Genomic DNA, 15,815 nt, shown 5'->3' with positions numbered 1-15,815 from the left:
GTCAGCAATAATGACTCATTTTTTTATTCACCAAACAGTGTTACCTTATTTGCTTTAGTGCAGACAATGCAGCGCTCAAAGGTGCAGTGAATTGAAAAATAAAATATGACATATATACATAGATATATATATATATATATATATATATATACATATATATATATATATATATATCAACAGGGCTGTCAACCAATTTCTGAGGCTTGTACACTGCAGTAATAATCCTGATTTCTGTGTTGTTAATTACACATTGACAATTCCTTGATTGATATTGACATTTAGACCACCCCATAATAGTGTGGGCCTCTTCAAGACAAAACGTGCTGTCTGGCACAACACCTCACATCTGTGTATCTCCTTCACATGCTAGGGTTTGTTACAACAAAAAGCCCCAGCAGTCGACTCATCTGCTGTACCAATAGAAAGCACAAGTCCAGACGTCCTCCGGGTCACTGTGCTGGGCGCGACTAGATCTGCACATACACTCGTCTTGGCAAGGAATCGCAGACACGGGTAACTCTAGAATGTAAAGGAGATACAAATCAAGAGATTGCCATTGTGTAATAAACAAGGCGAAAATGAGAGCCATCTGCACTAATGTACATAATGTAAAACCTTTTAGTGAATAAATGCAAGGAGTCATTGTTGGCTTCCAAAAAGTCTTTATTGTATTATTTGACTATGTCTTCATGGGGTTACATGAAGAAGACCCACGGAACTCTTTGGTTGGTTCTATGTTGTCTCCAGTGTAAATGCAAGCAGCATTGAAAACACTAAATAATGGTATTTCTTTTCATGCTGAGGGAGCAGCAGCACATTGAGGAGGGGGCATGGATCCCTCCACCGTTAAATGAAGTGTGTGACCGCATCCATCTTGCCTGCATAGGTAACAATGGGAAGTCAGGGAAACAATCATGCATCACCTAAGGGACACACTGATTAGGTGCCCACTCATATGTGGCACCCATCAGCCTGTTTGCTTCTGTGCTCAAGTCTGTAATAGTGCATGGGAGCAGAGATAAAGGCATTGCCTCATTTGCATGGTGCCACATCTCGTGTAAATCAGGGGACACCCTCTTGCAATTGCACAGGTACAAATTATTGGACGTTTCTGCAACCCCTTCTGTAATACCTAATTGCTGCAGGGGCTCAAGAAACAGATGCAGTCACCCATTGTGCACCCTGGGGCACTTTCTGTGCCGTGACCTCCGAATTTAGGACATTAGCCTGCTCTTGTTAAAACCCAGGACTCAGATAATCTCCACATATGAGAGTGTGCCAGTTATGATTGAACATAGGGCTACTTTCTTGTTAGACATTGGGTCTCTAGTTGGCAGCGGTATGAACCCTGGCCAAATAGGGACCATAATCCTAGTCTGAGTAAGTCAAATTCAGAACCTAAATGAACCGTGCTCACCCTCTGGTAGCTTGGTGCAAAGCAGGCAGGCTTAACTTAGAAGGCAATGTGTGACATATTTGTGCAACACACCTACAGTAATCATAATGAGAAACCACAAAAAGACTCCACATAGTGTTCGGAAAATAGACAATCTTTATCTATTAAAGATTAGACCAAAGCGACAAAAATCCAATTAAAATATTTCACTTTTTAAAGTTATCAAAACTGCTTTTAGCTAGTTATGTGGTTTAAAAAGATGCAGGGAATTCTGCAATGTGAATGCGCTTTGTTTAGGTAAATTAGATTAATAGTTTGGGTGCGCTCTTTCCCATAGAGCGGCTGGGTGTTGTATTCTCGATTGGGTCTCTCCCCAGCGTGGTGGAAAGAAAAACTGTCAAGGCCGCGGGGGAGCCGTTAGCGGACCAGCGACACCAGGAAAATCACTGCCGCAGCTGCGGGTTAAGGAGATATTGCAGGAGCCGGTCGAGCTGAAGCCACTCTGCGATTCTTGGCAAAGTGGGCAGCAGGCTGTAGGGAAGCCGCTCTACGATCCTTGGCAAAAGCAAGCAGTGGTCAACAGGCTGCAGAAAAGACTCTCTGCGATGCTTGGCAAAAGCGGGCGGCAGGCTGCAGGGAAGCCGCTCTGTGTTCCTTGGCAAAAGCGGACTGCAGTGAAGCCGCACTGCAATCCTTGGGAAAAGCGGACGACAGACTGCAGGGAAGCTGCTCTATGATCCTTGACAAAAGCAGGAGGCAGGGAAGCCGCTCTGCTATCCTTGGCAAAAGCAGGCGGCAGGTTGCAGGGAAGCCGTTCGGAGATCTTTGATGTCCCGGAGACTTCTAGTATAACTGGAGGCAAGTCAACAAACCCTTGGATTTACTCTGGGGATAATTGTTGGCTTCTGGTTTGCAGGGCATCAATCAGCAGGCAGCAGGGCAGCACAGCAAGGCAGAGCAGCAGTTCTTGGGAACAGTCAATCCTGGTGAAGTGGCGATCCTGGCACACAGCAGTCTTTACTCCAGAGGTTTTCTTGAGTCCAGAAGTTTACTGACTTTAGGGAGGTCTGTGACCAAGTACTTATACCAAATAGTGTCTTTGATGTGGGGGATGACTTCAAAAGGTTTCTCTAAAGTGCACACGTCTCCCTTTCAGCCCAGCCCCATCTCCAGACTTTCAGTGGTAGGTAATTAGCCCCTTTGTGTGGGCCCTGGTCGCTACCCTTTGAGATGTAAGTGTGAGTCCTTCCCAACCTCCTCCCCAGGAAGACCCAGATGAATGCAGATGCAGTTTAGAATCCTATGTTATGGGTGTCTGGAGGGACTGCCCAAGTGTAGCTATCACCTAGCCCAGGTCAGACGTGAATTGGAGACAGGGTGTGGGCACACAGGGCAGTGAGAGCAGAGAAATGCCCACTTTCTAAAAGTGGCATTTATAAAATAGCCATAATAATTCCAACTTTACCAGTAAAGAGGATTTATCATTACCTTTCCACTGATACTAACCATGATGCAGCTGCTTATCTCTGATCAGGAATTACAGCTTAAAAGAATTTCAAGGGATTCCCAATGCTGGCCTATGAGAAGAGCAGGTCTCACAGTACTGAAAAACGACCTTGGAAGTTTTTCATTATCAGGACATGTAAAACTAAAAGGTACATGGCCTGCCGTTTACTTACATGGCACCCTCCCCTTTTGGCTACCCTAGAGCCTGCTTTAGGGGTGACTTCTATGTAAGAAAAGGGGGGTGTAAGTCTTAGCAAGAGGTTTTAAGTGCCAAGTCTAGGTGGCTGTGAAACTGCACACACAGGCTGTGCAGTGGCAGGCCTGAAATATATTTACAGGGGTACTTGAGTGGGTGGCACAATCAGTGGTGCTGGCCCACTAATAGCAATTAGGGCCTAATTATGACTTCGGCAGATGGAAAAGCCCGTCTGCTGAATTCCTGACTGGTTGGTTACCACCAGTGCGGTTGGCTTCCCGGAGGGCCCATTACGAGTCTCCTGCGGGGTCAGCGGACGGAACCAGAGTTTCCACTCGCTGCCCAGCGGGAAATGGCCTACAGCATTGTGTCCGGCTTGTAATAGAGCCAGCGGCAATGGTGTAGTGCGTAGGGTGTAGCAGCACCTGTTGCAGGGTTCACTGTCTGCTTTGCAGACAGTGAACATTGAGACGGGGCTGGTAAGAGGGGACCCTGCACTGCCCATGCCAAATGCATGGGCAAGTGCCGGTGCCCGCCTGGGGCACCCTGCGCTTTGTCTCCGCCAGCCATTTCATGGCGATGCTACCTCGATGAAACTGCTGGCAGAGAAGGGAGTCGTAATCCCCAGGGTAGCGCTGCCCTGGCAGATTAGGACCGTTGTGCGACAAAAAGTGGCGGTGCTGGAAGTCCAACCGTGGCGCTACCGCTGGGGTCGTAATGTGGCGGTCATTGGACCGCCAGGATCGTAATAAGGCCCTTAATTTCCATTCCCTAGATACATGGTATACCACTTTACAAGGGACTTAGAAGTAAATTAAACATGCTTGTTTAGGGGAGAAGCACATGCACTTTAGCACTGGTTAGCAGTGGTAAAGTGCTCAGGGTCCTAAGGCCAACAAAAAGATACAACAGCAAAACAAAAGGAGAAAGGCAAAAAGTCTCAGGTAAGACCACCTTAAGGATGCCAGGTCTAACATTTTGCAATTCTTGTTAACATATATACTTACTTTTATAATACTCAGAGGGCCAGGAAAAGGAGAGTATATAAAATGAGCTACCACTCTTCATTGTTTTATTGCAGGTTGTCTCTGTGATGTCAGTACCAGCCAGTGCTACCTGCTGCCAGTCCTGGACACTGCGTTTGTCAGGCGGAGTCACCGGAGACGGGGCCTTATGACGATGATGCTGCAGGACTTCTGCCAGCGTTTTTCAGCCTACGACGCCCTGGGAATCAGTTACCCACTTTCTTCAGCCATGTTTCGAGGTAAGAGAGCCAATACAGTGTTGGGAGTGAAAAGCACTCTGGTTCAAAATGCACACAAACAGGTGGATATTAAAATGGACACAGCTGCCAAACTCATGTGGTTCAGAAGACTGTGTTAAGCACTCCCTCCTGCCCGCCTGAAAAGGTTTCTGTGTGACCTAAGTTCTACTTAAATTATTCTTTGATACTATTACATTCATCAATTAAGAGTTCGGAGAACGCATTTCGCCAAAGAGCAGGTACATCACACTAGAAAACTGGGCAGTCCGGGTGCAGTCTCAGTCGTTGTGGGTCAAGCAGACAGCACCTCCCGGTTCTTTGAGAAGCTGATTTATTTTCAAAGTATTTTCTTCTGATGCCAATAATTAGTATGTTTACGAAACTTCGATTAAGTGGACTGCCTAGATTAGACTTCTGACTTTCCCTTTTATTTTCTCTCTTCCTTAATACTAATTTTGAATAGGACGTTTTTGTGGTCTTGCTTGACAGGTCAGCCAGACATTTATGTAAACATCACTAGAAAGGGTCTTTGGTGCCCCCCACATGTTGGGAGTCAGGTGCACGTTTTCATTAGACAGAAATTGTGTGCTTCCCCAAAAAAGTGCTTGCCCTCCCCGTGGCTATGATCAGTTTGCTGGTGTATCCAGCTGACAGCTCTTGAGGGACAGACACATGACATTGTAGTACTGTATTACTGTAAAAGTGTTGAAGTTAACTAGATAATTTATGGTGTTTTTCTCTGCTAGCAGCACAGATGGGAGGAATGCATTCATTAACCTACATGGATGTTTAGCTCTGGCTTGACAGTGCAACCGTCACCTAACCTTTTAACCTCCACCAATAATGTTCTACAGTTCTTTGCTTCCACACAAATACATATTAATTCCCATGCTATTTACTTGTAATGCTTCACATTAGCATACAACAGTCCTTTACAGCCAAAACTAATGCCATTGCTATTGCTTGTTACTACTTTTTTGTAGTCCAGTTTCCTCTGTGCGGGGTGTCTGTAGAACCCCCCGCCTCCCTCAGTCCTTTTGTTCTGAAGTAGTCAAGGATTTTATCATATGGATGAACACAAGAACATATTGGGCCAAATGTTACGACCAGTATTTTTTTTAATAGTGTAATGAAAGTTCCTCTTACAAAATGTATTCTCAAATCTGATGGCTTCATGCTGTTTCGATTGTTTTTCTCTTTCGTTTGCCCATTTCTCACCTCCGCATCTTGTGTAATTAGAAATTATATCCAGAAAATGAACCAATTATATGACCATACCCATCTGATTAGAACAAGGCAAAGTAGGTTAAGGACAATCCGCATACTTAAATCAGTTTAAGTATACCGCCTCTGCAAAGGAATTTAAAAACCAGTAGACCTTGAACACCTATATTTGTCCTATTACGCACTTAACACCGAGGGCTGGGGCACCCCTATTTCACATCCCTCTTCAGAGGTTAGACGGAAAGACCGTAGGCGTCTGTAGGGCACTGGCGCAGATAGCACGAGTGATATTCTTGTTGTCAATTGACAGATAAATAGGGTCTCTCAAGCACTTCTCGGTTGTCTGGGATAGGCCTTTTCATATATTTCCATCGCAGACGAGATTCTGATGTGGTTCTGTGAAGGAGTGAGGTCAGTCTGTCTGCCTCACGAATCGAGACTGACCTCTCCTGGAACCTGACGCCAGTGCCAGAAATTAGCCCATGCTGTGTCTTTCCATGTTCCTGTAGAATTTAGCAGATGCGAAAAACAAATGACGATCAGCAAATGAGAGAAACTAGCGCAAGGGCATTTTTAAAAATGAATATTAGTGTTTGCATATGTGAGTGCCAACTAAAATGAGACTATAAACTTTCTGGTGGCAGTTACCATTGTTTACGCACAGACGGCGAAACCTTAAGATGAGCTCTGCACAATGACAATGTTTTTGAAATACGTACAAATTCCTTATTCAAAAACAGACCTTCGCGTCCTCAGGTACTTCTATTTAATAAAGTTTGCAGCATAAACGAAAACGTTCTTAATTTAATCACGGATGTATACAGGGACAGTATTATTCCCAAAAATGTACAGTAGAGGTGTTATGCATACAAATGGACCCGTAAAGGATTTATGGCATTACTCCACTCTTTATAGGGTGTGTGAGTACGGAACATTGTCATTAGGTGTTTACTTCAGGGGGTTTGCAAACATGTATTAAGTGTGATGAATTCGGCAGCATGGGTTGCCAGAACAGGGCAGAGCAATCTTCAGATGGACCGAGGTGCACAGTATCTGGAGAGGCGAATATGAATAGAATTATGGACCCAGATAAGAACTTTTATAGTTGCGGGCTGACTCTCACTCTCACATATCTATTTGAAACCTGTTCCACTGAACTAGTGCTAAGGGCAAGAAGGTCTGATTAATCAGTATAGGAGATGGGAGGGGTGTCCACTGTAAGCACTGGGAAAAGGAAGTTCCAGTCGGATAAAGGGAGACAGTTCAATGCCTGTCCATCACTGGAGACTCGGGAACAGCACAAGCTGTTAGAGAGACCCTGATACTGCTTGTAACTAAGCTAAGGCACCTAGTTAACAATGCTGTTTTAACAAGTGCATTGCAGTTCACAGCTGGCAAGGGTAGATATTAGCAGCTACAAATAGGATAATTTAAAGTCGTTTGCACAGGGAAAAGACCCCAGCCAGATGTCCACATCTAGTGGAAGAAAGAGTAGCTCCTAGTCTAACCTGGGAAGAGATTCACCTTCTGCCATGGCTTCTGCTATTCTTCACTCAATGGGAAAGGAGTTGGTCATAGGTCTATTGTGAAACAGAATGCCCAAAACCATTTGTAGATGATTGATCTGCATTATATCCTTTCCCCAAAAAGCTTGGTTACACAGCACAATAAGGCCCATTGTTCTTCACTGTTCCTTCTTCAGTTTGCCAGAAGTTTCTACAGTCTCATCCGGAAGAACAGGATAGACTGTGGGAGGTGGAGGCACCAGGAGACTGGAGTCAGCGAGAGAACATTTGGCTACAGATCCAGCTGAGACAGAGGATGTCCGTCCGTGAGTACGAGCTATTGTCATTTGTGATTTTGGATGCTCTTTTTGTTATAATGTGTATTTGTAAAGCACACTATCACCCACAAGTGTATCCTGATGCTGAGCAGGTGTGTGTGCCAGGTCTTCAGCTTCTTGTGGAGTTCAAGAGAGGTGGAGGCTCGGATGTGTAGTAGTAGGCCGTTCCATGCTTTAGGAACCATGTAAAAGAACGCCCATTCTCCTGATCTGTTTCTGCGTGTGATGTGTGTGAGTAGAAGTCGTGTAGAGGGGTAGTGTCTGAATGGTTGGTGGAAGGAGATGCAATTGTTCAGTAAGTGGGGCCTAAGTTGTGTAGTGCATTTAATGTGTGTGTGAGGAGCTTGAAATTACCACATTTGTGTATCGAAAGCCAGTGAAGCTCCATGAGGTTTGGTGTGATGTGACTTCTCTCTGGGAGTTTGAGGATGAATCTGACTGCCGAGTTCTGGATCATTTGTTGTCTTCTAGTTAGTTACTAAGTTATCCTGACATAGAGGGTGTTCCCATAGTCCAACGTGCTGGTTACTAGGTGTTAGAAATGGGGTTCTCTTGTTGGCAGATGTATACACCCTTGTCCAAGTAGGGACCACAATCCTAGTCAGGGTAAGTCACACACAATCCAAATTATCCTGTGTCCACCTTCTGGTAGCTTGGCATTGAACAGTCAGGCTTAACTTAGAAGGCAATGTGTAAAGTATTTGTGCAATAAATCATGCAATAACACAGTGAAAACACCGCAAAAATACACCACACAGGTTTAGAAAATATAAGATATTTATCTGGTTAAATTAAGATCAAAACAATCAAGATTCAATAAACACAAGTTGAGATATCACGTTTGCAAGATTAAAAAGAGTCTTAAGTCTTAAAAATCAACACTTGTCTCTTGTGTCCACAAAGCACTTGGTTTGCGTCAAAGTTACATGCACTTAGACTGCAGAGGAGGAGATGCATGGAAAACGGAAGGTGTGCGTCGGATATCCCGAAACGGCACAGGCGATTCTTCGTTTCTTTCGACGTTGCAAGGGCTTTCTGTTGATATCCGGAGTGCAGTTTTGGATCCTCACTGCAATGCGTGGTTCTTTTGATGTCCAGAGACGATGCATGGAAATCCTCGGCGTGCGGGACGCAGTCACAGGCGCTGCGTCGATCCAGTGGGCGATGCGTCTGAGTTTCTGTCGCATGGCAGGCGCTGCGTCGATTCTTCATTTAGGAAGTCAGGCTGCGTTGTTTTGGCTCAGCTCTGCGTGGATTCGGTATGGCTGTGCGTCGAAGTTCCGGTCGCAACGCAGGCGCTGCCTCAATCTCCACTCGGGGAGTCGGGCTGCGTCATTCTGGTTCAGCGATGCAGTGGTTTTCTCGTCACAGGGCAGGCTGTACGTCGTTTCCGGCATGCTGTGCATTGTTTTTCGGCACACAAGAAGTTTCTTTGAAGAGAGGAAGTCTTTTTGACCCTGAGACTTCAGGAACAGGAGGTAAGCTCAATCCAAGCCCTTGGAGAGCACTTCTCAGCAAAGCCAGAGGCCAGCAAGGCAGCAGTCCATCACAGCAAAGCAGTCCAGGTGAGTACTTTGAGCAGCCAGGCAGCTCCTCTTGACAGGTTGCAGGATCTGGGCTGGAGGTGTCTGATTTGGTGGGGTCAGGGACCCAGTTTATAAACCCCAAAATGCCTTTGAAGTTGGGGAGACTTCAAAGAGTGGTTTTGAAGTGTACAAGGTCCCCTTTTAGTACAGGTCTGTCTGCCAGTAGGGGTTTGGCAGTCCACTGTGTGAGGGCAGGCCACTAGCCTTTGAAATGTAAGTGTCAGGCCCCTCCACCCTTCCAGCCCAGGAAGACCCATTCAGTATGCAGATGTGTGTGTGTGTCCTGTGTTTGTGGTTGTCTGGGTGGAATGCACAAGGGAGCTGTCAACCAGCCCAGCCGTGTATTGGAGACAGGCTGTAAGGCACAGATGGATTTTAGTGCAGAGAATACTCACTTTCTATAAGTGGCATTTCTAAAATAGTAATATGAAATCCAACCTCACCAACAAGCAGGATTTTCTATTACCATTCTGGCCATACTAAACATGTCCTGTTTACCTCTTTCTGATCAGAATCTACCACTCAACCAGTATGTGAGGGCAGACCTAATGCTAGCCTAAAAAAGGAGCAGGCCTCACAGTAGTGGAAAACGAATTTAGGAGTTTTCCACTACCAGGACATATAAAACACACATGTATATGTCCTGGCTTTTACCTACATAGCACCCTGCCCTATGGGTTACCTAGGGCCTACCTTAGGGTTGACTTATATGTAGAAAAAGGGGAGTTTACGGCTTGGCAAGTACTTTTAAATGCCAAGTCAAGTGGCAGTGATACTGCACACACAAGCCTTGCAATGGTAGGCCTGAGACATGATTAAGGGGCTTCTTATGTGGGTGACGCAACCAGTGCTGCAAGCCCACTAGTAGTATTCAATTTACAGGCCCTGGGCACATGTAGTGCACTTTACTAGGGACTTACAAGTAAATTAAATATCCCAATTGGGTATGAGCCAATGTTACCATGTTTTTAGGGAAAGAGCACATGCACTTTAGCACTTGTTAGCAGTAGTAAAGTGTCCAGAGTGCTAAAACCAGCAACAATAAGGTCAGAAAAAAGTGGAGGAGGAAGGCAAAAAGTTTGGGGGTGACCCTGGAGAGAGGCCATTTTCAACATATCCCCCTTCCAGTCTACAGCCAGGGTAGGCTAATCAATACTTTGATGGACTTCCCTGCTTAAGGCGATAGTACATGGACAATAACCCACTACAGCAGGGACACTTGCCAGTTCTATGCCTTTCTCAACTCAGTGAGGCTCCTCTGTCTAAACTCTCTGGGCCCACTGAACTGACCCATGGGGAACCCTTCTCCTCATCTGTGGACCCCACCTGTGAAGATCCTAACTTTAATTTGCTCACAGATTTATCCCAGTAGGCAGACAATACCACCAAGCCCAACAAAGTGATGTGGCCCGTTCCGCTCCTTGGGCATGACTTCTGTTCCAAACCCAGGGAAAACAAGGACAGCAACCAACAGAGGCCACTGACAACTGTCAGTGTCAGGAGCCAGGCCCCAGGCCATGTACTGCTAAGTGGAGGCCCTGAGGGCGGCCATTGGGTAAGCTTCTCTTCCAGCCTTGGGGCTGGCAGGGAGTTCTCTATGGGCTCCTGAGATTTCCCTGACCTCTGAGGTGTCTCTGAATGGGGGGCAGTAGCCCCAGGGGTCTTGTACCTTTTCTCCACTCTACCTCCCACCAGTTCAGAGGTGGTACCCTGACACTCGTCCATCAACCCAGGGTCTGTACCCTGAGGCTGAACAGGGGACGGGGAGGAGTCCTCCCTCAGCTTGTGCCTACCTCGGGGCTTCCGTACCCTCCTCTACGAAGTGGTACTGCCTGATAACTGAACTGTCAGACTGCCCTAGGGGTCACTCATCTCAGTTCTTCTGATACTGTGGAGCCCCCATCAGGGGCTGGTCTCTCGGTGCAGACTAGGTTACCCTGCTTAGGTCCCCTGTAGGAACAGTCTAAGCTCTGGTGCTGTAAATAGGACATCCTGGGCTTTTGCCCACCCACCCTTTTCCTCCTACCTGTAGAAGGGACATGGGACCATTTTCCGTTACCATTCTGGGACCTGTCTGGGTCACTGTGTACCTCCCCCCACTCTGTTGAGGGGAACATGAACCACCCTCCTTAGGATCACTCCCCAATGCCTCTCCAGTCACTCTGGTACTTACCCAGAGGTCTGCCTCCTTTGCAAGTTCCCTGGGTTCAGAGAACTTACAATCAACCAGGTGTTGGCATAGCCCTGATAACTGTGACTGAACATGTGCTCTCTGGCAATTAAGTTGTACAGCCCCTCTAAAGTGTGTACCATAATACCCTTCACCCAGCCATCCAGTGCCTTGCAAAAGTGTCCCACAAAATCCTCCCAGGACTTGTGAAGCAGTTTCCTACTGCCCCTGAACCTTACCCTGCACTGCTCTGTGGTGAAGCCACACCTCTTGACAAGGGTCTCCTTCATGGTTGGATACCTCAACCGGTGTCTCCCATCCAGGGCCAGAATGACATCCCTCCCATTACCAGGTATATGCCTCCATAGGACAGCCCCCCAATCATCCTCCGGGATCCTGTGCGCTATTTCCTACACTAGGGCATGAGTAACAGTTTTTCTAGTGTTGTTTGGGAACCTTAATAATCTTCCCCAGCATCTTCAGGGCATGGAAGCAGGAAGTAGTGACGGCATTGACGTGTACAGTTATGTCCCCTTTGTTGTTGATGATTATGCCAAGGTTCCTGGCAAGTGTGCTTGGTGTGGGTGTGGGCCAGAGTTCAGCCAGTCACTTGCTGAAATCCCATTTGAGGCATTCTTTTCAAATATCACTACTTCTATCTTGTCAGTGTTGAGCTTGGGATAGATGGCTTTCATTTAATGTGTTAGGGGTCTTGTTTGAGGGGGACAGTACGAGTTGCATGTCGTCAGCATAGGAGAGGATGTGGATATTGTGTGTGCTGCATTACGTTGACTAGAGGCATCATGCATGCTTTGTAGAGAGTGAGACTTAGCGATGAACCTTGAGGCACTCTGCAGATGAGTTTTCAGTCTTCCAAGGGATTAGGTGCTGGACTGACAGATTGTGTTCTATCTGTTAAGAAGGCCTAGATCCAATGAAAGTGGGTCTTTGGGTGCCAATCTTTTGTAGGAGCTTTCTGAGAATGGGGTGTGAGAACCTTTCAAATGCTACAGAGAGGTCCAGGAGAATGAAGGTGCTCTGTCTCCTCTGTCAAATATCATGTGGATGTTGTGTGTGGCAGTGATGATTGCTGTTTCTGTACTATGATTGGGTCTGCATCAGGCTATGTGGAGTTGAGGAAATGGTGGTTGCTGAGGTGGTCGGTGAGGCATCGGTTGATTAGTTTTTCTAAAACCTTTACCAGGTATGGTAGGAGGAAGATAGGTCTTTGGTTGGAAAACGTGGCTGGGTAAGTGGATGGTTCCTTGCGAAGGTACATGATGGTGACATGGTTCCAGGTGTTCAGGAATGTGTCTGAGTCGATGGAGGTGGTGAGGATGGGTGTAAGTGCTTTGCTGATCAGTAGTATTTCTTTGGTGAAGGCATAGAGTGGGCAAGGGTCACATAGGACCTGTGAGTGGCTGGTCTTCATGGTACCTTGAGAAGGTACATGATGGTGACATGGTTCCAGGTGTTCAGGAATGTGTCTAAGTCGATGGAGGTGGTGACGATACGTGTAAATGTTTTGCTGATCAGTAGTATTCCTTTGGTGAAGGCATAGAGTGGCAAGGGTCAGATGGGACCTCTGAGTGACTGGTCTTTATGGTAGCAGTGATTTGGACGGTGGTGATGGCGGGCCACGAGGTCAGGGTTTGTTCTGTGGCCATGATGGGAAATTCAGTTGGGACAGTGACTGGGTTCAGTTGATGGTCAAAGTTGCTGTATATGGAGGTGACTTTGTTACATAAGAATTCTGAGAGCTTGTTGCAAAGGGCTTGTGAGGGGGCTATGTTGCCAGAGGCGGGAGGAGGTGTGGTGACATTTTTGATGATGGCAAAGATTTACTTGCTACTGTTAGTGCTGGCATCAATGCGAGCTGCAAAAACTGTGCTTGGTGTTCTGTATCAGCTGGTGGTAGAGTCTCAGGGCTGATTTGAAGATTTATTTACCTGTGGTGACTTGACTTGTTCTCCATTTGCGTTCCAGTTGCTTTCAGTGGCATATCATCAGACTGAATTCCTCTATGTAACAGCCGGCCTGTGGACGGGCTCTTACCATTGGATTACGTTTAAGGGGAGCCAGGGTGTCGGCGCATGTGTTATCCAGCTGTTGAGGTTCTTGATGGATTTTGGCAGGTTGCCTGTGTGCTCAAGCCTGTGCTTGGAGAGGGCAGAAGCCCACTCCTCTTCTGTAATTCTCTTCCAGTCTTAGCAGGTAGTTCCAGTGATGGTAGGTTTAACTAATGTTAGCTGTGTATTGTAAACTCCCTGGGAACAGGAAGATTCTAGGCTGTCTAAAAACAGAAGTCAGCAACACAACAAGATGATGGACAGAGCACTGAAACTTTTCAAACACTCACCTGCAGTCACAGATCTGGCTTAACTCCATTGTTCTTTTCCTCACCATGCCACCCCAGTTTCGACTGAGCCATATGCAGATCAGTGTTGACCCTGTTCCCCATGGGAACAGTCTAGCCAGAACTACCAGACCAGGTCCTCCCTGGAATGGAAACAAGCATCCTGGGACCGTTTTTGGGGTATCACCCTTCATCAGTTAGGCTAGCTTGAAACCAGTGGCACAGTGAGTCATGCAGATAATATCACAAATTTTTGTCTTGAAATGGTACATCCATTTCTAACAAAAAGCCTTTAGAATATTATGAGGATCCAGCAACAAGAACACCTATATAAAACATTCCCCTGAAAGAACACATACACAAAGTAACCTCCTGGACACTACCACAAGTGCTAATTAACATTACCTGCAACAATCAGGTTTTAGAAAAGGGTGCAGCACAAAACTGACATTCTAATGGCATTGGGCCGCTTGCGACTGCAGAAACACTTTTGGGTATGTACAAAGCCCAAATTGCAATTCCGTAACTTGTTATTGAATCAGGATTTGGGTTTTGCAATTCGATATTTGGAAGAGGCGTGTTTAGGGCGTACCTTCCAAATACTGAATCTGAATGCGATGTATGAATGTTTTGTGACCGATTATATTCATATTTTACAGACTCCTTGAAGGAGGGGGTAACCCATTCTCAAATGGGAGGGGTCCTCAAGGAACTCCTTCCCCTTTGAGAACGGGAAACAAATATTGTTTTAAGAACAGGCGGTGGTCCAATGATCCACTGACTTCTTTTAAAAATGAAATTCAAATTTCAATTTGTTTCTTTCCTTTAAGGAAAAAGGTCTGCGTTTAAAAATAAATAAATAAAGATTTGCTTTATTTAAAAGCAATCACAGGCATGGTGGGTCTGATGTCCCCAGCAGGTCATCATCTCTGTGATGGTAGCGATTCCTAACGGGCAACAAATTGTGACCTACCTCATTAATATTCATGAAGTAGGTCTATTTGCGACTCACTAGAAATCACAAATGAAACTCACGAGTGTCATACATTAGGAATAGCGATTTCTTAATTGCTATTCGCAGGAAATCGCAATTAGGAAATCACTATTTCTAATCTCTTACATGTAGGCCTACATGCTGAAACGTTTGAATAAGGACAAGCCCTGCCTTTTAATACTTCTGCATTTTATTGTGGCATCTGATGTAGTCGATCACCTGACTGTTATCAACTCCATGACAAACCAAATGTGGCTAAATGGCACCTAAATAACAGGTTTAGGGCCTGATTTAGAGTTTGGGGGATTGGGTTACTCCCGTCCGCCGTATTACTATCCCATTATAGCCTGGGGAGATCGTAATATGACCAACGGAAGATCTGTCATATTTGTGACGGAGTAGCCTGTCTGCCAAACTCTTAATCAGGTCCTTAGATATTTAATAAATGAGAGATCCAGCATATTGAAGCTGGGTAGTTGCTTCTGCCAAAGACTCCATCCTGGTCCATACATTGTTTAACATTTATGTTGAACTACTACTGATATGTGAGCTTTGTGAATTAATAGTCACCGGTACAATAATGACATTCCCATGTATCTGAAAATCTCCTCTGAATAAGATGCCAGAACTCTAAAATATGGCTTGCAATCACTTCCTCAAATTCATCTCAGATAGGACTGAATTTCTACTTAATGACTTAAACAAAAACATCGCACGGACGCAGAGTTGAATTTACAACTAATACGCACTTGATGAGCCACTTACATATTTAAGGGAAACAACATCATGGAATCACACGCATTCACATAAAGAGCACATAAATAGTGTGAACATATGCAGAAAGGTGACTTACATTTATTATATCGGTGCTATGCACTCCTCGTTCTGTGAAAGGTAGTCATGCTAATATATTTTGATATATAAATAATTTGAAAAAAGGTGAGGGGCACAATTTTCAAATAAAATCCATTGTCTTTTATGTATTCCTGATTTTTATCAAATCTGAGACCTAAAGTTCACTTCTTCAGGGCCACACAGTGTTGTAACCTAACTAGTAAAACACAAACATAAACAAAACAATTAAGTATATACTCTTGAACCTGAAACACTGAGTTTTACCTCAAACCCTTACACACTACCTCGATTTAATGAGAATGACACCTTCATGTGAGGCCTTTTGTGAAACATTCTATCACACCACAGAAATGCATGTATATATGCATGTATCACATTGGATACCAAGCTACATCCCTTTGTACACTCATTAGAATATTTCTGTT

At 45.4% G+C, this 15,815-nt stretch overlaps 1 protein-coding gene across 2 annotated transcripts in view; it reads left to right on the top strand.

The window, feature by feature from the left end:
• The window catches only part of LOC138284229 (protein FAM169B-like), a 322,775-nt gene that overhangs the window by 250,996 nt on the left and 55,964 nt on the right, over window positions 1–15,815 (top strand). For both annotated transcript variants that reach the window (XM_069222766.1, XM_069222767.1), the window contains exons 7-8: window positions 4,180–4,362; window positions 7,289–7,417. In XM_069222766.1, coding sequence (XP_069078867.1) covers window positions 4,180–4,362; window positions 7,289–7,417 — 312 coding nt within the window. The remainder of the gene's footprint in view (window positions 1–4,179; window positions 4,363–7,288; window positions 7,418–15,815) is intronic.

This window comes from Pleurodeles waltl, chromosome 3_1 (genome assembly GCF_031143425.1).
Source record: "Pleurodeles waltl isolate 20211129_DDA chromosome 3_1, aPleWal1.hap1.20221129, whole genome shotgun sequence".
Classification (NCBI taxonomy): Eukaryota; Metazoa; Chordata; class Amphibia; order Caudata; family Salamandridae; genus Pleurodeles; species Pleurodeles waltl.
This window is presented reverse-complemented; position numbering and strand designations above follow the sequence as displayed.